Source organism: Phaethon lepturus, unplaced genomic scaffold (assembly GCF_000687285.1).
Source record: "Phaethon lepturus isolate BGI_N335 unplaced genomic scaffold, ASM68728v1 Scaffold56212, whole genome shotgun sequence".
Taxonomy (NCBI): Eukaryota; Metazoa; Chordata; class Aves; order Phaethontiformes; family Phaethontidae; genus Phaethon; species Phaethon lepturus.
Genome location: NW_010522300.1, coordinates 1 through 22,368, shown reverse-complemented (window position 1 = coordinate 22,368; position 22,368 = coordinate 1). Strand labels below are relative to the sequence as shown.

Below are 22,368 nucleotides of genomic sequence, written 5' to 3'. Positions count from 1 at the left end.
CTTGCATAACATCATGGCCATGTTCAAGTCAATGCTAAGTGAAACACTGGCAAACATTACCTGTGTACTTGTGAGGGTCCCTTACAGCAGGTGGGTCTGCCAGATCCTGAGTACTCAACAGGGAAGCTGGTCCAGGCACTGATGAAGAACTGGGATGATGTGTTCTTGCACAGAGCCACACTTCTGTGGGCAGCATCTCTCATAGTATGTAAATTAAACAAAGAGAAGATCTATTCTTACAAGAGAAATTAAAATACATTCTGATAAATGAGCTTCTGAGATAGTAAGCAGCTACAAGAAATAATTGAAATAATTTTTAGGTGATCAAGTATGTACACTCACTAAACCCACGTAGCTCTTGATGCAGAGATGGTTTATGGAAGTAAAAGGACTGTGATCAGCTTATTATTATGTGATAAACAAGGCAGGAAATTTTTTATCTTTACAAAGTCCTTTGGTTTTCCTTAATAAAACGGTTACCACCGATAGGTCTGATCCCACTTATTTTATGTAACGTAATCATTATCAACACGTTCAGCTCAATGAAAAGTCGAAGGGCAAATACTGGATCTTTCACTCTGAAGCTATGCGATACATTTTGTATTCCGTCCCTACGAAGCAGATGGACATGCAGGTTTTCTATGTCCATAGGTTTAATGATATGAATTTTAATTTAATAACTTGAAGAAATGGAATCTGAATGCTGCTTTGGGCTCTGCATTTCCTATGAATCAAATCATCCAATAACATAACTATAACATGTTTTCTAGTACTTAAATATCATGGTAATTTTTTAGTTTGACTCTTATTTCAGCCAGTTTGTTATGGAGCTGGTCTGTTAATTTATAGCCTTCCTTTGGTCATAAAAGCTATTACAGGTACTTGGTCTCAGTTGTACGCTTGGAGAAGTCTTAGCATTTGTCACAGTCATAGGAGTGGTATTGGTGAAACTGGTACTGTTAATTGCACTTTCACTTGGTTTTTACCATCTGATATTTTTCTATCTTTTTCCTACAGGGACAAAAAGGAGAACCTGGAATAGTGCCACCTGTAAGTCCATTTTTTTTCCTTCATTTATCAGCACACCCTAGAAGTGTGTGTTTTAGTGCTTTAAAGCAGAATGGCAGTAATTAAGGAAATACAACAAAAATGTACAGCCTAGGAATGAAAGGAATGGAATTAATTACATTGTTTCACATATGTTACATTAGAAATTCCTGTCAATTGCATTTTGGGAAAAAACCTTATTAAGTTAAATCTGTCATAGTCTTTATTATTGCAGTTAGAATTTTGTGGAGGCAAAATGTGTCTGGAAAGTATAGAGACACTTGAGAAAACTGGTGAAATAAATTGTCACTTTCTATCTTTTTTTATCGCTTTCTAGCATGAAGACAAAATAATTGATAAGTTGAGACTAAATCATTGCAATTCACTTATTTATTTCATCTTTTTTAGAATAATGCTATTTCCAAGATTTTGTTTATATTATATTATTGTCTTTTTAGACTTCAAACTGGAAAAAGATAACCAGTGAATTTTTTTTTTTTTCTTTTTTCAAAAAGCCTTACAACTTGTGTGGTACTTTAATTTTCTCTCTCGCTATTTACTTTTCAATAACTAATTTTCTGTAAGACAGTCATGACAGGTATAGCCATAATGTTGTGTGGTAGCTTCAATTTATATTGCCTTCTTTAGGTTTCAGGAATACGAGGCCGCCCAGGACCAGCCGTGAGTACTTTTTGAACTTCTGTTTCTCTGACGATAGCATTTTCTCTTTCTGCCACTTTTCTTTTGTATTGTGAGGATGATGTGAAGGAGGACTCTTCTGTGCTTGTAGGTGGGTATTGTCTACAAAGCCGCTGGCAACAAGATTATGGGATTTTTTTACTAGTGTCAGGTCAGCCCGTGCCCTAAGTGAATGGATGTGTATTTGTAGTACATGTATGTCTGAGGACCTTTGCGCAAGGTTGGTTCTGGGGAATGCTTTTCTAGCAGGGATCTAGCAGGAGTAGAAGGAGATGCAGTGTGCTCCTTGGCTGTGGCTAAGCAGAGAGCAGTTCTGGATGGGTGTCTCAAACCTGTACATTTCTGCATTAAGAGCCTGTGGAGCATGTGAGAGGTGAAACCATTTTGTAGATCCATGCATTCTGGTTCTGCTCCCTTCAGGCAATGTACAAGTGAGAAGAAATATTGAATACTCAATGATTGTAACTGTTTTCTTTATGATCACGTGGAAAAAAAAAAGAACCACAAATTAATTTTCAAATAAGCATTGCGTTTCATATTTTCAGAGCTTTATTAATAGTTGGCTAGTTTAAAAGGTACTTAAAATTTCTAATCTTTCTTTTAGGGACCTCCAGGCTCACAAGGACCACGAGGAGAACGAGGACCAAAAGGCAGACCTGTAAGTTACTAAATATCTCAGAAATTAAGTACTGGACTAACCTCAAAAGGTTAGATGAATTTAAACTGTCTCCATGTCTTCTGGAGTTACTAGAGCTTTCCTCATATTTTCCAAGAATCAGGCAAAGAACAGAAAAAAGTTTACATCTCACCATTCTCTGGGTCGGTTGAAACCTGCATGTTTTGAGATAATTGACAGAGGTTTAGCAGTATTTCCACTAAAAGCCGTACTTTCTCAACAGTTACCCAAAGTAGTGCCTCAGAGTATGGCTTTCTCCAGGATTAAAAAAAAAAAAAGAAAAGAACAAAACTAGAACATCACGTTCATCTGTTTAAGAACTCGCTGACTTTTTACTGGTTAAGTTTTACTGTGCATCAGAAGCGGTATGAACTGTGTGGCTTTGAGTATTTCAGAAGAGACAAAGCTCAGGAAGTTAGCAGGAGTTAATATGTGACTACATATGTTGGTATGTTGGTGAATAATATAATCAAGATTGCTCAGTGGAAATAAAGACTTCATAAGTGAATTTCAGTGTCTGCATGTGGAGAACCACAGAAAGGCCAAAAGGGAGTGCTGAAAATACCAAAGATGACATGTTTCTGTTGAAAAAGCTAGGTCAAAGAGCAGAAACTGCTAAAACCAGATTCTAGAGTTGTATCAGTGTAGTTTCTGTGTGGATATTTTCCTGTCCCTCAGGAGAGAGCAGGCCAATACTGAGTTTAGGCATGGGCCTAAAACTGTCTCCTTTGTGCTGTTTGTCCGGTGTGTGCCTGTTGTCCATAGATGGTAATGACACCACTTCTAAAGTAGTGGAGTAAGTGTGTAGCCTCTCTGAGATGGATGCCAAGCCACAGCTGCTCTCTAGATCACTGTAAGACATTTGTCTGTTGAATGAGTATCAAGATGCTTAAAAAAATTCTGGGAGTAATTGTGAAATCTTGTGGTGCACAGAGGAATCTTGACTCTGTTTATAGAGATGTCTGAAGTGCTTTCCTGATGTACAGTATTATCAATGAGATGCTAAATAATTTCTGATTCTGTGCCATGCACCCCTTGAATGTTTCTACAGAGTGGTGGCTAGAAGCACCTAAAATACCAAAAGGCTGTAAATAGTTTTGAGTCCTCTCCTATGAAAATGTTACATCAAAGGTTCTGGTGGGCTCTGTGTATGTCAGAGTGTAAGTCTGAGACCAAAGAGCACTGCTTTAGTTATGCAATGACTGCAAGTGCAGGATTTTTTATTTATACTTTCTTCCTTGAAAGGGTTGTCAAGCACTGGAACAGGCTGCCCAGGGAAGTGGTGGAGTCACCATCCCTGCAGATGTTTAGAAGATGTGTAGACGTGGCGCTTAGGGACATGGTTTAGAGGTGGACTTGGGAGTGTTAGGTTTATGGTTGGACTCCCTGATCTTAAGGGTCTTTTCTAACCTAAAGGATCCTGTGATTGTTACCTCGCACCTGCAGTATGCATTATGAAAACCTCTCTGCACATTGTTTGCACTTTGTTTAAAATACCTCATGGAGCAGGTAGCCTTGTATAGACACCCTTTATAAAATTACTCTGGATGAATATATTACTGACTGGTGATAGTACAAAATCCTAAGCACATTTCAAAGCCTTTAGTTTCTTTCTTTGGATTTTTTTTTTCTTTTTTGTTCTTTAAATGTGCTCCTTCCACCCGTGAGTGGAAGGAGCTCAACCTTGCTATAGATCTCTGCTTTTTACAAAAGCAAGACCCTTGGCTGTAAAGTGAATTCAGGAGTATTAGCGTATTTTTATTTCAAATTCTTTGTTAGTGTAACAAAGAGAGAGAAACAGCTAGGGAATAGCATGTTTGTATTTGCAAAATGCATCTGGGGAGGGCAAGTTTTTGGAGCCTGATAGAACTTCAGGTGTTTACAAATGATCTTTTGAAGACAGAAAATAAGCTCGGAATTATTGATATGTTTTGTTTCAATACGGATTTACACTCAATTGTAATAGCAGTTAAAATAGATAGTAGTTTGAGAGCGTTCTACCATGATCTGCATTTCCTTTTATTCCGTTACAGGCAGAACCTGTAATAGTTTCCCGAACCACAGCAGCAGTGGGCCGGAATGAGCCACTTGCGTGTTTAAACGGTGCCACCTCGTGGCCTCTGTGAGATTTTTTTTTTTCTTTTTTTTAAGCCTCGCTGACCTTGAGCTAGTGAAAGAAAATGAAAGCGCTTTGTTTAAATATACACATAAACAGATACATTTATTTATTTGATATTATTTATGATCGAGATTTTCTTAAAAAAAAACCCCAAACATTGGTTTTATACCACTGGTTAGTTGCCACCTCCAAATACAAACATTCTTTTTGGGGACTTTTTGGGTTTCAGGGTAGGGGATTGCAGCTGCTCTTGAAGCAGGTTGATTTTTGGTGACTAAAAAGTAGGTTCTTTCCTTAAAAGAAATGGAAAAAAAGACCTTTTTTTATATCAGATTTTGTTAAGGTGTCCTGGTTTGGATATTGAAAATCAGTAGTCATTGTATAGAAACTTGCTTAATTCTTTAAGGCCAACTGTGGTTTTTTTCCTCTAATGCTTAACTTCGTTTTCTTTTTATTTTCAGAACACAAGAAATAATAACTCATTCTTTTCCTCCTTTGGGCAGTATGCACTTTTAGGTTTGGCATTGTGTACTTCTGTTTATAACAGAAATATTAAATAATAAAGTTTTCTGCTAGAACTTTCTGCTTCCATCCAGCATGCACAAATCTTCTCATTTGTTTCAGAATACCATCTACTCACAACTCATTCTGTGTGTAGGGGTGTATGTGTACATGCATGTCTGATAAGAAAAAGATTTTGCCCTGATTGCTGGGCTTATAGGAATTTCAGACCATAAAGGTAGATCAAGAATTAAAAGAATTAGCTCATTCACTGGGAGTTTCCAGGAACCCTGTTGTCAGCACTGTCCCAGTGTAGTCTTTTCGGAAGGGAATGCTTTTTCTTTAACGTGCAAACCATACTAGTTCAGAAAAAAATTCCACTGAAGTATGTCACAGACTGCGAAGCAGCATAGTCCTCATTTAATGGAAATATAAGCAATCTGTCTGATTATAATTGTGTTTGTAAAGATGACTCACTGAGCCAGGCTTCCCAAGTTTTATGTTTAAGGATCCTTAAAATGAAGAGGTCTTTATACAGCATAAAATTTTTCCTTGCCGTAGTCAAGCATTTATATTCTAATGAAGGAGGCAATAATGACAAGCGCTTTAAAATCTGTACTTAGGACTGAAGTATATCTTTATTGGCCTTGTTGCTATTGATTTTGTTCTACTAATGCTTTATTAGTGGCTTCAGTATTTTTGGTTCTGACACATGATGAATGCAGTTTAGAAATCAAAAGTGTATGATCAATATGGGATGGCCTCCCAGCCTATTCTGCAAATATTTGTCAAGGTAACATTGACACCAAGGGACTTACTCTGCATTTTTGGCAGTGTAACTATGTTGAGAATTCAGCAACAGTATGAGCTGTCTAAACCATTCATGATGTCAGGAGGCTGTAAAAATCCAGCCTTACACTGGAGTTTCCTAAGCATGCATATGTACACCAGTCTGAGCTATATGTATTTTAGAAATAAATTCATGCTATTCTATATTGTGTGCATAGCCAAATAGTTTTTCAAGAATAGTACTCTAGTGTGGAGTGATAGGAAGTTTCTAAGAGAGCCTCTGAGAGAAATTACTGCAGTTTACTTGTGTGTTGGATTCGTGACTAATTTAAGCTAGTGCTTTTGATCTGAAGGTAGGAACATGTCTTGAGGGATGTTGTTTGTTTGAGATCTTTCTGTAGAAATACAGATTTATCACAAACCGAGGCAGTTGTTTGCCAGTTACAATAATTTTAATGAATACCTTTGCACACTGTTGGCATTTCTTTTTTTTCTTTCTAGGGTCCTCGTGGTCCTCAAGGGATTGACGGTGAACCTGGTATCCCTGGCCAGCCTGGTGACCCTGGTCCTCCAGGGCATCCTACCCACCCAGGACCAGATGGACTAAGCAGGGTAAGTGTTACATTTACTTTAGTAGAAAGTGAAGTAAGTGTTGCGCCAGATCCACATGATACAAACAGTAACTTTTCTTTGCTTCAGTGAATGCAGAATGCTCTGCCCACAGTTCCTGTCTCCCAGTCTTGAGGGACAGCAGCTGCACCTAGCGGCAGTTCAAGTTCTGCCAAAAATTGGGGCAAGTTAAATGTGAGAAGCCTCAGAAAGGACTCTCTTTTTGCAATGGGTTTTAGCATCTAGAAAAGCCAAGGTGCGCAAATCTAAAACCCTCAGTAGGGTTCCGTTACTTGCACCTGACTTAAACCCAAGCAATCTAGCCAAGATGAATGATAAATAACAGAAGAACTAATCAGAGAAATTAAAATGTGGTTAAGTATACTTCTTGCTGGAATTGTTCAGACCAACACTGAGAAGATAAGTAAGGAATTGTTTGTGAAAAGCAGTGCTAACCAGCCATAGGTACAGACAAGGTGTTCTGAAGACTTTTTTTTTTCTCCCCACCTGCCCCTGTCCCCCAATTCTATCAAACACTAATTATGATTGATAATGAAATACATATTTGAATTTCTCAAGTATACTCAGTTACACATTTATTGCTGTTTGGAAGATACCTGTTTTGATTTCTCACTCCATTGTTCCTGGAATGATACTGAAAACAGTAGTTATACTGACAATAAGCTGAAATATTCATGTTAGGCCAATGGCTTGCAAGATTGGGCAGCATTTCTTGACTTAACCACCTTTCCAAATAGTCCTGAATCCAGCAGATTCAGCCCAAGTAAATATTTTCAGCACAGAGGAATCCCTTAGAGTCACAAGACCACCATCTTTCATAGGTTTCCATAGAAAATAAGAAAGAATAGGTGTGTCCAGAGATCTAGGACATTTTTGGTTTATATTCCTGTCTTTGAAGTTAGGCAATCTCCAGCCTTGCGGAAAATGTGTTTGGGGACCAACCTGATGCAGAACAAACTGTAAATCCTGGAATACTTGAATGCACATTTCTGCGGTTGCTGCTTCTCGGCTGCTGTAAGCTCTGGCCTGCCACAAGCGAGGATCTGGCTCTGAATGAAGCAAAATAAAACTGTTGATTTCAACAATGTGCTTGCAGAAGAAGGAGGGCACTGAAGATTCTTCTTCCTCTAACTCGTTTGGCTCTGTGAATTGGCGTGAACAGCAGTGGCCTTCAAACTTTGCTGGATAAGGGCAACATGCTTAAAAATACTAATTTGCAGTCATAAAACCAGCTACATTTCCATTTAACTGCAGATATTTCTGAACTTGAAGCACAGTAAGTGAAAACAAAATAAAGGCTTAGACAACATAAAGGAATATTGCAGGTGAAGTTAAGATGTGATTTAAATTTGAAGGTAGTGAAAGAAATCTTATGAATTTCACAGAAGGCTTTCTTCTTTTTAGGTCATTTTCCCATTTGTTTAATATTAAAGTGGAGGCAACAATGTGATGCATTTGAGTGGTCTTTGAAGCCTTAAACCACCTCAGATTTACAGGAAATAAAACTTTTATTGTAATGGTTAAAACAAGAATTTAGTTGTTAGCTCTGCAAAGCCAATGTAAATAATGAAGATGCAGTTACATGGATTTTTGCCTTATGAACCATCAAAATGACTGACAGCTAAAATCACTCCTTATTTTTCCAGCCGTTTTCAGCTCAGATGGCAGGACTGGATGAGAAGTCTGGACTTGGTAGTCAGATGGGACTGATGCCTGGTGCAGTGGTAAGACCAGATTAGCCCTGTGCTGTAGAACAGGGTGGAAGTGGAGTGCATATACAAAAACCCCAAGGGGAATTCATCCTCTTCAACTTCCTATGCCTCTAGAACCTGCGTGTACGGTATAGTCTAGTGTAGTTTTGCACAGTACCTGGAAAAAAAAGAAAAAATATCCTTCTGTTAGAGTGAAAGCTTTTTTTCCCCATCAGTAGCCTTCTTGTTGTCTTCCTTCCTTCCTTTTGAAATATAGCAGCTACTAACAGTAAGGTACAGGAAAAAAAAAACCTTCTGATTTTCTCATATCTTGGGTCACTGCAGGGTAACTGAAAGTGTCAGATATAATGCAAAGCAGAATAAACAAATATGTAACTTTGAAGGCTTCTTTTCACATTGTGATATCAAAAAGTTATTTTTTGTAGTAATTTGAAAAATTATGTCTGAAACCAGCTCTTAACTGAAAGCTGTGCTTTATTATTTTAAGACAGACATTCTATTTCTCCAGTGTGTCCAGTTTTGTCATTGACATCTCTCACTGTTGAGACATGCCCTTTACTTTTAGTGCACCACAGACTTAATGGTAACACTGAAATTTTTACCGTCTGTGAAAGCTTTTTCACCACCCTAAGCTGTCTCTGCTAGAACTCTTGGGGTTGTTTTGGGATATTATAACTTTTCACTACATGTATTTATCACATTGTGATATCTTGAAGATCCTGCTACCCTCTTTGCTGTTGTTTTTGACATTCGCTCCTAAGGAATCCATCCTTTAGTGATTGTGCTGTCCATGAGTTTGCCTACCTGAATCTTATCCCTCCACGTCCTAACTAGTAACCTTCAAACTCAGTTTCAACACAATTTTAAAGGTTCTAAAGATAATCTGGTGTTTTGCCTCAGGATTAACTTTCGCGGTGATTTCTTCAAAGAACTTTCCTTTTTTATGAATGTGTCTCTTCAGTGAATTTGCTGTGTGCACATAAAATGATTTGTTCCACAAGCTTGTCCTACATACTTTGTTGCCCTCCATCATTTTCCTTAATCCTTTCACTCAATTTGTCTTAAAACATTACATCTCTTGTACTGCCTCTTTTTTTTGTCATTCTCAAATATGATTTGTTTTAATATTGATATCTCTTTTAAGGTATTTTTTAATATCTAGGTCTCTCTAAGGCCTTACACAAAGTCTACTAAAGTCAGCTGGAGCTTACTTACTGTCTTTGGATTGATTCATTGTGTTCTGTGATATCCTTTTTTTCCTTTCCTTGTAAACTGACAGTCATTCACTGAACCATTGTTTTTTTTGTTTTGGTTTTAAATTTTGTTAGAATTTTTAAATGGCCCATTACTCTTCTACATTGTCTTTGTAAAAATTAGTAAAAATTAATGAGTTGTGTGTAAAAGACATAAATCTTGACCCTCTGTCAAAATGCAAGTTACTGTCTGCTATAGATATTTTTGTATTGCTAGAAGCAAGAGAAATACTTTCAGACAAGATTATGTTTACTTCATTCTATGAATTACAATTAAATACAAGATTTTTCCTAAAAAATCCCATGAAACTTTTAAAGGGGAAATCTGAAATTTTTGCAACAAACCACAACTGTTTGGAAGCTGTTACAGTGGTTTCTATGATTCATGAAAATACATCCTTCCATTGCTGCTTGTTGCTGCTCACGTCTGAGAACAGCAGCATGAATTTATTTTGTCATGGATTCCATTATGAGATTAATCTGAGTAATGAGATTCCCTTCAAGGGAAGACTATTCCCCCCAACTCTATTCTGTTATTACATTTTTTTCAGTGCAGCTATGCAGGCAACCCAGTTATTCTGACTGATTCCAGAGACTGATTCCAGTAAGGTTCCAGAAAGCAAACAAGCCCATATTTTCAACTGCTAATGAATTTACACTGCTGTGGCTTTTTGAGTTTGAAGATTTCCATTCTATGTACTTTCACATTTCATAACATCACTCTCCTGAGTAAAAGCCTTTCAGAGGGTTTGACCATAGAAATGTTATCCTGGAGGTCACTATCATGCCATTTTGCTGTCTTTGTAGGATGAATGTTACTTGGGGAAGGGTGTTTTCCCAGTGTGTAACACGTTATGTTTTCAATAGGGTCCAGTGGGTCCAAGAGGTCCTCAAGGTCTCCAAGGAAAACAAGTAAGTTCTTCACCTCAGGGGATTTAAGATAATTGGCCAGAGATGCACATCATAACTGGTGTGTGTGCATCTCTGAGGCAATGTCCGTCTTCAATGTTGCATGGATGAAGGCATCTTTGGAGGTGAATTTAAACGTGCTGATCTCAAGAGCTCTGCTCCAGATGTACTCTATACACGTAAATTGTTCTTTTTGAGTTAATTTCTTAGCCCTTCAACAAGCCCTTAACCCAACACACATTTTTTTTAATGAAGGCACAGCAATGAAAATGGTGACTGTTCTTGTTTCAGCATTGGCATGGTGTTAAGTTTCCAGTGCGATTTGTGTGTGGCACAGGACTTACCTAAAGCTTGAAGGATTCTAGTATCCAACATTCACTCATTTTGCAATGTGAGCTGGTTCTGAATTAAAATCCAGACTGTCCCATGGGCTCTGATTTTCCTATTAATGGATTTTAATTTATATCCTTATATTTTTACTTTTTGGAATTTGTCACTGTATTCATCTTTGCTTAATTTTAGGGTGGTGCTGGCCCCACAGGCCCACCTGGTGAACCTGGGGATCCAGGACCTATGGTAAGACCAATAAATACAAATGTTTCTACAATAAAATTGCAAGCAATATATTATACCTCCTTACTTCACAGGAGATTTTTTTGCGTGTGTTGTCTCAGCCAAAGCTATTAAGTAACTTCCGTCAGGAGTCGTGGTGTTCAAAGCATGTTGTCCTGAATCAGGGAATTTGAATTGTTTTGAACGTGCATAATAATGATTATAATATGAAGAATCATTATTACTTTTCTAGCACAGACCTGAGGATAGTTAAGCCCTGGTAAAACCATGCCTGATAGTGTAGCTTGCACAAAGGATGATGAAAAGAATTTTTTTTTTTTTTTTTTTGTAGGTGATAAAATGATTCAAAAGTAAAAGCAAGAACCAGAAATTTGGAACAACGGCAACTGTGATTTTTAATGTTTTGGGTTTTTTCTCCTAAAGAATCCATCCTATATTCTTATATAATGCAATGCAGGATGGTTAGAAAGAGCACCACAAAATTAAGCAAATGTGCTTAGGCATAAAAAAAAAATCTGTTTTTACATCTGTTTTTATAAAAACAGACTTTGAAATGAGCAAATAGATATTTTAGTGATGGCTAAATTGACTTCTGAACGAATATATTTATTTCTTAGGGTCCAGTTGGTTCTCGTGGACCAGAGGGACCTCCAGGCAAACCTGGTGAAGATGTAAGTTTGTTATTCTCCGTATCTTGTTTTATTTTTAATAAAACAAATATTGGCATCTTTGAGACAGTGACTAACCAGCAGATGTGCCTGTTGTAACTACTTTTATCTATTTACTTTTCTTTGTAATCATACTCCTTGTTAAGTGTAGTGTCATAACTATAAAACTTAGCAACCCTTTTCAAAACCCCCCTTTCTTTTCCTTACATGTCACTGTCATATCTAACGTTTAAGCACTGGCTCTTTATTATTTCTTGGCTCAGCCAGTTATTCATCTGTGATCTCTTTCTTGAAACCAAACATAATGATATACCACAGTTAGGAGGGGACAACTGGAGGCATCTCCTCTTTTTTGGATTGCACGATGAGTTATAACAACTGTAATGATAACATACACCTGGATCTGGACAATAAAATTTAAGTATTTAATTTTTTGTAACTCCTTAATAATTTATTATATTCATAACTGATTTTATGAGACTATGCCTGCATGTACACATATATATAAGATGTATGTATTATACATGTTGCATAAGTATATGTGTACTGCACAACAATAGCCTAAGAATTTACTGATAGATGTTTATTATTTGTTTGCAAAGCACGTTAAATCCATCTGAGTTGTAATTTATAACTTGGCAATGAGTTGAAAACTGCAGATGCCGGATAGTTTAGTATAAAAATTACCATAGCTTGTGTAATGGCTGCTTTCCCATTAAACTGTACAAAGAGTTTTAAGGATCTTTGGAAACAGTTAACTGTCAGTGCAGTGACACCAAATCTTGATACTGCTTTAAGAACTTCCTCCGTTTCCAATGTATGGATGAGTTTCTTTAATTGCATTTGTGAAGCACTTTACCTTCTCTCTGTCCAGAAACTATTTTTCTGAAGCCTTTCATATTCCTGCAGCCCAGAGTCCTAAATGTATTTGAACTGATTGATGCTTATAAAGGAATGTTTGGTTGTGACTCTGGAGGACTTGAGTAACCTTCAAAATATACTTATTTGAGTCTACCATATTTTCTTTCCTATTTTATCACACAGAAAATAGTCACTGACCTAGAATGAAATTATACACATTTTAAAACATTAGGAACGGAAAGAGAAGTAACAAGCTACAATGCAGGCAGTTTTAGATTGCAGTTCCCATGGAAAATTATAGTAATTTGACTTTGCGTGAGGATGACAAAAGGTTGCCTCGTTCATTCACAGGAAATCTACGTTGCAGCACCATCTTGTGTTGCTGAGGTGCATTTTGGACTCAGTCGTCAGTTGCCACAACTCTTTGTTAAAACCTTTTTAAAAGTTAATGTGTCAAAGGCATGTTGTTGGTCATGTGTGCAGCTGATTTATATCATTGAAACTTTTACAATAAGGAGAAGATTTATAATCCTGATATGAATGTCCTGGTTTGTTTGAATGAAAGACTGATAAGGTAATTTTCACATTTGCTATTTTAATGTGTTCTTTTTTTTATTTGCTTAGGGTGAACCTGGTAGACCAGGACAATCCGGTGAGCCTGGATTTCCAGGATCTCCAGTAAGAGCATAATTATTTACCTTTTAGAAAAATAATCACGCTCATGTCATCACTATTTCTTTTAATAATGAGTGCAAAACTCTGCTATTCAATTTCTGAAGTCCTTGTGTCAGCGTACGCTAATGATCCAGATCAGTGTGATAGCTCAGAACCAAACAGGTGATTGAAAGGTCTGTAAGTTAATCCTGACGGTCATTTCACAGGTGCATGTTTCAACTGCTTCATAGATGAAATGTGCATAAAACAGACCACAGTACATACAAGTTGTACTCCATTTCCTAGTATTTCACATGTTCATTCACAGTCATGTTCAGGAAGTGCTCAGAGAGTATAAAATGATGTCAGGTTGGGGTGGCACTGTTTACCTTTAAAACAGTGAGTCTGAGGGCAGGGGAAGAAAGGTTTGTATCAGAGAGATATATAATTTATTTTAATATATTTATTCGATATGCATATATGATTAAGCGGTTTCCAAATAATATGTACTTGTACTGCAGAGGATAATTGTCAGGGTTCACTCTAGAGATAAAAGAAAACAGGTATATCTGATAATGAGATGACATAATTTTATATAATTTTGGCCCATATTAAGAGTTCTACCTTCATCAGTCAAGTTTCTGTACCTAGAAGGCAGCTGTAGCATGGTTGAAAAGGGGACAGATAAATCCCAGAACTGAAGTCACCTGATACACGTCACCTCTCCAACTGCCTTCTTTTGTTTTTAAGCATCCAGTTATTGCCTGGCAATTTTGTTAGCAACTGGAAGTACAATCTCTTGGAGAGAGAAATGTTTTTTTTTAACAAGGCAGTGTTGTTTCCTAAGTTTTCCTTCTAAGTTTTATGGATCAAAGACAATGTTTTGTGAGCTGCTTGAGGCAAATATTATCTGTGGAGTATTGTTCTGTTCAGATCAAGCTGTTTTGCTCAGTAAAATAATCTTTTAGAAGACTTTCTAATGAAGGAAAGTAGTACTGCAACTGCACACACACAAAAACTCTCATTAATAGTTTGCTGCAGTTGCATAACACTGTAGAGAACACCATTGAATACTCTGATACATGGTCTAAACAAGCATAATTTGTACAATTTCAAATTTACATGCAAGACCTTGTGTGACAACAGAGATCATCCTTCACCGAGGAACTCATTGAGTACAAATAATTTCAAGCAACCTAATTTATCCCTTTCAGAAAATTTCATACCTTTATAAGGAATTTTCCTTCTAGGAGTCCACAAACCGTGGAGTAATTGCCCACTGAACTTTGTGATCCATATATTATCCATATAAGTGACTATGGGAAAGCAAGGACCTTTCTTATGTTCCTTGAAGCTAACAAGGAAACAGCTTGTCTGTATGTGAAGTTCTCCACTCTAGTGCTGAGATCTCAGATGTTCTTTTTGACTCCTCTGAATATCAATGCTGCTTCATTTTCTATAATATAATATATTTTTTGCTATGCCAAAAGACCTATGAAAAAAGATTGGATGAGCTATAATCTTTTTGAGAACTTTGGTTCAGAGGTACCGTAAAGGAAGAAATTATGTGTTTAAACAGTTTCCTGAATTGTTGTTTTTTGAGAGTATGAAGGTGTTAATGTGATTGCCATTATAAATTCATGCGACCAATATTCTAGCATGAGGACCTAGCTCCCTTCCTACTTAGTCTTTCCTGAAAGAGAAATTTGGAAACTTGGTAGGAAACGAAGTGCAAGGCAACTTTGGTGTAATTACTATATGTGATTTAATAGCATGCTACTTGACTGACATATTCTGAACAAACACGTACAATTTTCATTTTGGTCTCAGTTTCTATTTTATTTTAAAGGATAGCTCTGAGTTTTTATCTCTGTTTAATTAAGGTTTCTCCATATTAAGCTTCAAAACTTGATCTACCACTAGTCCTTACTTCTGTTTGAGGTTTAATCGTACACTGATGTAAACAGTAAAGGTTTTAATATGAGTGAAAATGTACATAATGCTCAGACTATCTAACATCATAGCCTGTTATGCTGTATCATCTGTGACGCACTCCAATGCTATGCCTCACTATATTATGTCACAAAGGTGAAAGAGTGATAGGAGTATTAATATTAATGCTGCTACCCTCTTCACTATTAGCAGCATTATCACTAGGTTTATCTACAGAAATCAGCATTTTTTGGTTGTTTTTTTCTATTTTCCTACTTAGGGGCCTCGAGGCTTTCCTGGTGCTCCTGGTCTCCCGGGTCTCAAGGGTCACAGGGTAAGAAACAGAGTTTTCCCTCTCCCTATAGATGATGTTTCCAGGCAGTTTCACTGTAAAGGTACTCTACTTCGTACTGCTCTCTTATATTAGTGGTGAATTTGACTACACTCCTTAGTCCTGCCAATTGCGGCAGAACCACAGGCATTGGAGAGAAAGAGGGCCTTGCAGAAAATCAACGCTATTCCCCTTCAAGCTGACCTCTGTATTATATTCTCTAGTGCTTTCTTCACTCTATTTTCAAATGATCTGGGAATCTGGAATGAGCTTGCATGAGCCCTGCCAAGCTTCAGGAGGCACAAACCTGACAGTTCTTTCACTTTGTTGGCAAGTCTCACATTAGGGTGGGGAACTTGAAAGGTGGATATGTTTGCAGCATGGAGTTATTACAAATGACCAAGTTTTCTGGCCAGAATTTTACTTTGGGGAGGAATAAATGGGTTTCCTATGGCTCAGAGCCTCCATCTTGTTGTTTCAGGATTTTTTTTAAACCTTCTTGTTTTAAAAAGGAAACCAAATCCAAGGAAATGTACCTTGTACAAATGGTTTCCATTTAGGAAATGTTTAAAAACTTTATTCCATCTGTTTTTTTCTTTATTTTTCTCCTTTCTTGTGCTTGCCACCTCAGATCCATTCTTAACATTGTAGTATCAAGTAGGAATGCTCTGTGTGTGTGCTTATATAAATATAATTTCCCCATATTTTTGTAACTCTAACAGGGATTGAAAGGACTTGATGGTCCCAAAGGTGAAATTGGAGCAGCTGGAGCAAAGGTATTTTCATTGCCCAAAGAACTCAATGCTTAAGCATGTTTTCTATAATACCAAAATAATGAAAGATAGTATATCTTTTGAATGCAGCTTTATACCCTCTCCTGTCAATGCTACTTGCACAGAGTGGAGAGGCTATGTGGAATTACACATTTTTACTGCTTGTTGGATCCATATAAACTGCTATACAATGACATGTACTGGGCTTTATACAGGAAGAGAATTCAATAGTGCCAGTCACAATTTCAGGTGGGGCTCAGTTTTAGGCCTGGAAGGTATCACTAGGTGAATTGTCTGTGGTAATGAAGACAGCAAAGTCTGTTAACGAAGAACTCATGCACATCTTGCAGTTTTCCACTTGGCCAGTTTGTGGTTCTTGTTGGCTTTATGTGACCAAGCTGAGAGAAGAAAAAAAGTTTTCTAGCATTTTTTTAATAAAATAAAGCAATGCATAACTAAAGCCTGACTCTCCTCTTTTGGATTACCATACTAGAGATTGGCTTAAAAGAAACAGGAATTGGAGAGGAGAGAGAATATATTTTATCAAACTATTTTTCACCAAACAAGTTTATTATCTTAGAATTTTTGATCCTCACTGGTACTGCAGCTCCCTTACAACTTCAGCTTAAAGCAGTGGTAACACAGGGTAGCCAGATGGAGACAATCCTTTCGAGATGGATTAAAAGTTATTTTAAAAGAGCATAGAACACTTTTTTTTCATGCTTTTCCACATTGATCAGTGCTGCTGATGAAACGGTTTTGGCCTAGCATAGGCAGTAATTGCAGGTGGAACAGAACCATTCCTTTAGATTAACAATGTAGTAAATGAAGTAAAGTAGATGAATCTTCCAAAATTGAAATTTAAATGTTATTTAAGAAGTGTGATTTTTGGTAGAGTAGGTTTAAGAAGAGTTTGTGTAAGAAAAGATTTCTTTCCCGAGATTGCCTACCACTTTCTGTGGAGGCAACAACAGCATGAGACTTGGTAGAAACAGTGCAGTAGGTGGTGTGGGCTGTTAGCTAGAACAGGTAGGAGTTAAATCTGCTTCACTGAGAACATGTAAATATGGCATTTGCTGTCAACCTGGGGAACAGTGCCCTTGGTGCACACAGGTGACTGTGCAAATCTGCCTCTTAGGTCTAATATAAGCATGGAGGACGGGGATGAAACAGGTAACTCCATTTTCTTCTAACCCGTTTCCTCTAATTGTGTCATTTCATTTTCATTTCTAGGGAGAATCTGGACCAACAGGTGCCATGGGTGCAACGGGTCCTCTAGTGAGTGTCATGTGCATTGGATATTACAGAAGTCAGGAAGCTGAAGTTTCTCTTAATTAAGACTTTGTTTTCTATTACACTAACAGCACATTTGGTCCACTATAAGCTGTTACTCTTCACAATTCACAGACATAGATAATAAAGATAAATCAGAAGGCTCAACAGAAACTTGGATGTAGGTTTTGTGATTGTTTACCTACTCATGTAAGTGTAGGGTGACAATATTTTTTTTTTTAACTTGTTGATGCTTCATATGGAGTGATTTCAACATGAGAAAAAATGGATTAGGTTGCTCTGAGATAGAAATGGAATAATTCATGTCAGAAATACACTAGCTAAAAAAAACCACGGATAAAGGATTTTGGAAGTTATGGTGAGGACAAGCATGCATGATATGGGAATGAAACTGAGAAACTTTTTCTCAGAGTAGTTTTCATTCAGATGTGGTTTTGGACAACTGAATACTTGTGAGGAGTGTAACATGCCAAAAATCGACTTTTAGCAGTGCTTCTAATATCAGATAATGACATCTCTCTGCGAAGCACTATCTTGTGTCGTGCAGAATGTAATATCCCTGAAGTGGAACCTAGTTTGTGAATGAGCCATAGTAAATGAGATTGCATTATTGACCCTGGTGAGTATATACAGAATTTATTCCAATGTGTTTAAAACTAGAAATACTGTTGGAACAGGAAAAGAGAGATTACAGGCTCTTAAACTTCCACTGGGCAAGCCTTTGAGGCTGCAAGGATTTACGTAAGCTGCTACTTCTTTCCTGCTACAGGACAACATAAGCTACACCTGCAGGAGGTAAAAATATAACTTGATTCTGTAACAGTTGTTACCGTGCCCTTACCGTGTTTGTAGTCTCAGTGAACCTAATCATGTTCTTGTTAAAAGCAAATAAAGAAGACTGAGCAGAAAATTGCTAAAGAGCGATACAGTGCAAAACTTACTTGAAGCAAAGGAAAAGTCAGGAATGTTTAATGAAAAAGTAAAAAGCAACAAAAAGAAGAGAGAGTTGTGTGTTCACAAAATTAAGTGAACAATGTTTTTTCACTTCTTGTTATTCTGACATGATGAGATCTAAATAATGCACTTTTTGTTCTCTCTTGAAGGGACCTAGAGGAATGCCAGGAGAAAGAGGTCGAATTGGACCACAGGGTGCCCCTGTAAGTAGGGTCTTGCTTGTCTGTAATTCTTCCCTTACTTTACCTAATTTAGATGTCTGAGCCTGAAAATGTTTATTCATGTGACTGCTGGTCAGGTCCATGTTAAGTTCTGCTGTACCTTAAGAAAGTTAGGGATTGAGCAGAGCTTTGTGGGGTAAGACCTTTACTGTAAATTTCAAAAGTCAAAAACAGTTATAAAAGGAGAATGTTAGCTGTATGGTAATTTCTGATACCAGAGCTGCCCATGAGGCCAAACACTCTCACAATACTTTCTTCTGTGATACAAAAATTTCTTCTTTGTTTCTGTGAAATTTCTCATGAGGCTATTTCCACCAAAAATTACTGAATTAGAAGTAATATGTATTGAATTTGTCTTGAACAAAATTTAAAATGAAAATTTAGACAATTTAAATTAAGTCTTATCATTTATCTTAAAAATTACTTTGCTTTTCAGCAAAAAGAGGGATTAGACTTGACATGAGATCATATTTGAGTAGAAATTTCTTTCTGTTCCTTTATGTTCAGTGTCAAGTGTTGTTTTTTCTGGCATTTCTCCCCATGACTTTTATGTGCTCCTTACAATTACACTGTCAAAATACTGGCCTCTCTGAAAACAGAGGAATCTATTTTTACTGGAAGGGAAGCATAATTTCTTCCAGAAGTTTTCCATGCCAGTGTTTGGAAGGCTCTGCAATCCAGCATTTCTTTGATTGCTTTAGTATGTATGGCTGTCATCACAAATGCTAACAGTAAACAATTAAAAAAATTAGTTAGAGTTCTTACAAATATTCCCTCTTGTCCATTTTTATATCTAGGGTGGACGTGGCCAGCATGGTATGCCTGGGAAGCCAGGACCAATGGTAAGTTTCTTAATCACATTATTTTTTCACCTTATGTTTGCCACTTGCTTTTCGACACTACCAAAAGTACAAAAAATTGTTGGTGGTTGCTGGTAACAGCAAGTGCACCTGGAATGATCTGAAAGTCATTCCTGGTTCTACTCACCATAGATTTAATGCTGTCCTCCGAGAAATCATACTTGGTAGTTTGCTTCATCTAAAGGTTTTAATTTGCAGAGGAGTAGGCTGTAGCATCTTCCCTGGAGGGGGGTGATGCTTTGCTGCTTTTATGAAGTGGGGTCCATATTGTAGGGAGATAAGTGTGTTAAAGATATGCACGGTGATATAAAACAGTTTATAATTGCATATTGTCTTCTTTCACATACAAAGTTGACAAATGAACTTGCACCCATTCTCTGCAAGAAGAAAGTCTTAAGAAACATTCATTTAGCTGTGTCATCTTAATGAACAGACTGTTTTATTACAAAGTTCATTAAGAAATAATTAACTGTAGTAGAAGCTCAAAAAACGAGTGTAAGTGTGTAAAAGCTGCAAAACTCAACTTTTTAGTGTATCATGAAAGAAGGGTAACTTAGATAACAAATTATAAAGTTTAAAAAAAGCTGTGTCCCAAGCTATGAAACTCTACATGGAGCTTGAAATTTTTATTTGGCATAATATATGAGCTCCGCTACACTGGGCATGATAATGGGTTGGCTAACATTTTTGGTAAAAATCCCATATAGCGTCACAAGGGAGATACTGGTACTTAATGCGTGTGTTTCTCATTGGAGGAAGTGTTAATGAAATGCACTGTTATTTGGGTCAGTGCAGTGGTACACCGTAATTCTGGAATTCTTCCTGCAACAGGAGAGAGATTTGGCAGGCGTGTATTTGTGATCCAATAAACTGGGACACAGATTTTCAGAAACCTACTTAGTGAGCTGTTACATCAGTTCTGTAGAAATTCAGTGCAAGGTCATGGCAGAAATGTTGTCTGTAATACTCAGTGGGACAGATTGTTCTTATTAAGTTTGTCAGCAGAGCTTTCTTACATAGAACATTTTTTCACAGTATGCGTCATATTGTACAAAAAGAGAGAAAATCAGGAAAAGATAAAGAGGAATCATCTGGGAACGGTGTTGCAGTGAACATTTATAACCACTGCGTGACGCCCTCCAGAGAGTTTATAATACAGTAGAAAGGTCTTCTGTTGAATGTCTTGTTCAGCGCAAAAGGCATTATGAGAATGGAAACAATTTACAAATTTAATCTAAAGCCCTTAATTGGAAGTCTTTCTGTTTAGCAAAACAAGGGTTGCATCGTACCATACAGATATATTTGAGTGTATACACTTGAAGATTGCTATCTAGTGAGTTTGGACACTCTACCATGTAATGCAGCCCCAGGTCCTTGTATCCCTGCCCAAAGTTCATGACCTCACAGCCATATGAGGTGTGCCTACACTCTGCAGCGCAATGTACCAAGAATTTGGCTCTAGAACTGGAAATAGCATAGCCACATGAGTACTAGTCTGCTCAAGCTGTCAGTCCTTAGATACAGCATTGACTATCTCAAGATATAATGCTATTTGGGAAGAGCTATACTGTTTTGGGGAGCTGAAGATGTACCTCTGCACAGCATTACGTATCATGATGTGATATAACCCAGCCTTTCCTCAACTTCCTTTTCCAGAAATACCTGCCTATCTATGAACAAAGATCCAAGCAGTAAACTGTCTCTGCTGTATGTCTTTGTCTATAGAGCCTTGAAAATATGATACAAAACCTGTGTTTTGAAGCTTGCAAATGAATTTGTGAATTTGGGGCAGAAGAATAGAAAGCAGGGCATGTAGTTGCGTAGCCTTTGATTATATTTTTACTTGTTAAGTTGCTTACCTCAAAAATCTTGTTCATCAACCCAATTGTTTCAATGTAGGTGTGGCTTGTATTTCTCTTTTTCTAGGTTACTATTTTAAGTTTAAAAGACTTGAAACTGTCCTTTGCTACCGTCTGTAAGAGAAATTATCGTTTAACAAATATCTTTTCATTACTATACTACAGTAGTATAGATATGAAAAGAAGATATAATTTGTTGTTTAAAAAAATTGAAAAACAATTGCTATAATAGTCAACTGTGTACATTGCAATTTGTGCATAAATAGCTGAATCGAGCTGTAAATTTGCTAAGTCAGCAAATACATTATTGAAATAAATACCACACCACAATTCCATAAAATGTGTGTATATCACTTAGAAAAACAATATTTATAGGTATTTTGATTTTGTTATGAATAAATGTTTTATGGCTAAAAAAAATCCCAGAATCATATTTTCTGAGTGATTAGATACTAATCTGTGTGATCTAAACTGCAGAACTAGAGCTTTGTGTGTCTATCTTTTATAGGGCCCACTGGGCATAACTGGTTCTCCAGGTTTTCCAGGTGCTCCTGGTGTAAAGGTAAAAAACAAAATAAAAATCTCATTTTAGTATGTCTAACAACGCAGAATTAAAACGTGTACTGGACTACACAGAGTTCAGACTGACATGTATACAGGTCCCTAAGAGTTGCTGTGAAATCAGTCTTAGTCAGAGACCTTGAGACAAAAGATAGACATCAGAAGACAATGAAGCAATTGCAATGCACCACAGTTAGGATACTTTTTTTGCTTTTATTTTTGCTTAGACTGTCATGCTATGCCTCAGGAATCTTGTCTAGTATATTCAAAGAATAATAAGATGTATTATTACACGCTAAGTTGCGAGGACTAGTCCAAGACAGTGTGGAAGCAGTACACTTTTGCAGTTCATCGCAATAGAGCAAATGATGATTAACACTTTTTGTGGCTCTGTGTGATTGGGCTGAAATGGAAAACTTCCACTGGCTGCAGCGCTGTCTTCATGGGACTTTCCTCTCTTGTTTTTCAAGGAAGCGCTCTTTTCCCGCCCCCC

General features: G+C 37.1%; 1 protein-coding gene across 1 annotated transcript; it reads left to right on the top strand.

Moving 5' to 3' along the window:
• Positions 1 to 1,017: 1,017 nt before the first annotated feature.
• On the top strand, positions 1,018 to 21,876 carry LOC104616669 (collagen alpha-2(V) chain-like; the record flags this gene model as incomplete). Its single annotated transcript, XM_010281750.1, has 15 exons — positions 1,018 to 1,050; positions 1,696 to 1,728; positions 2,351 to 2,404; positions 6,333 to 6,443; positions 8,108 to 8,185; positions 10,294 to 10,338; positions 10,858 to 10,911; positions 11,526 to 11,579; positions 13,062 to 13,115; positions 15,304 to 15,357; positions 16,077 to 16,130; positions 17,361 to 17,405; positions 18,524 to 18,577; positions 19,393 to 19,437; positions 21,823 to 21,876. Coding segments are annotated over 15 exons (822 nt in total), but the record flags the coding sequence as incomplete, so codon positions are not given.
• Between the last annotated feature and the right edge of the window lie 492 nt (positions 21,877 to 22,368).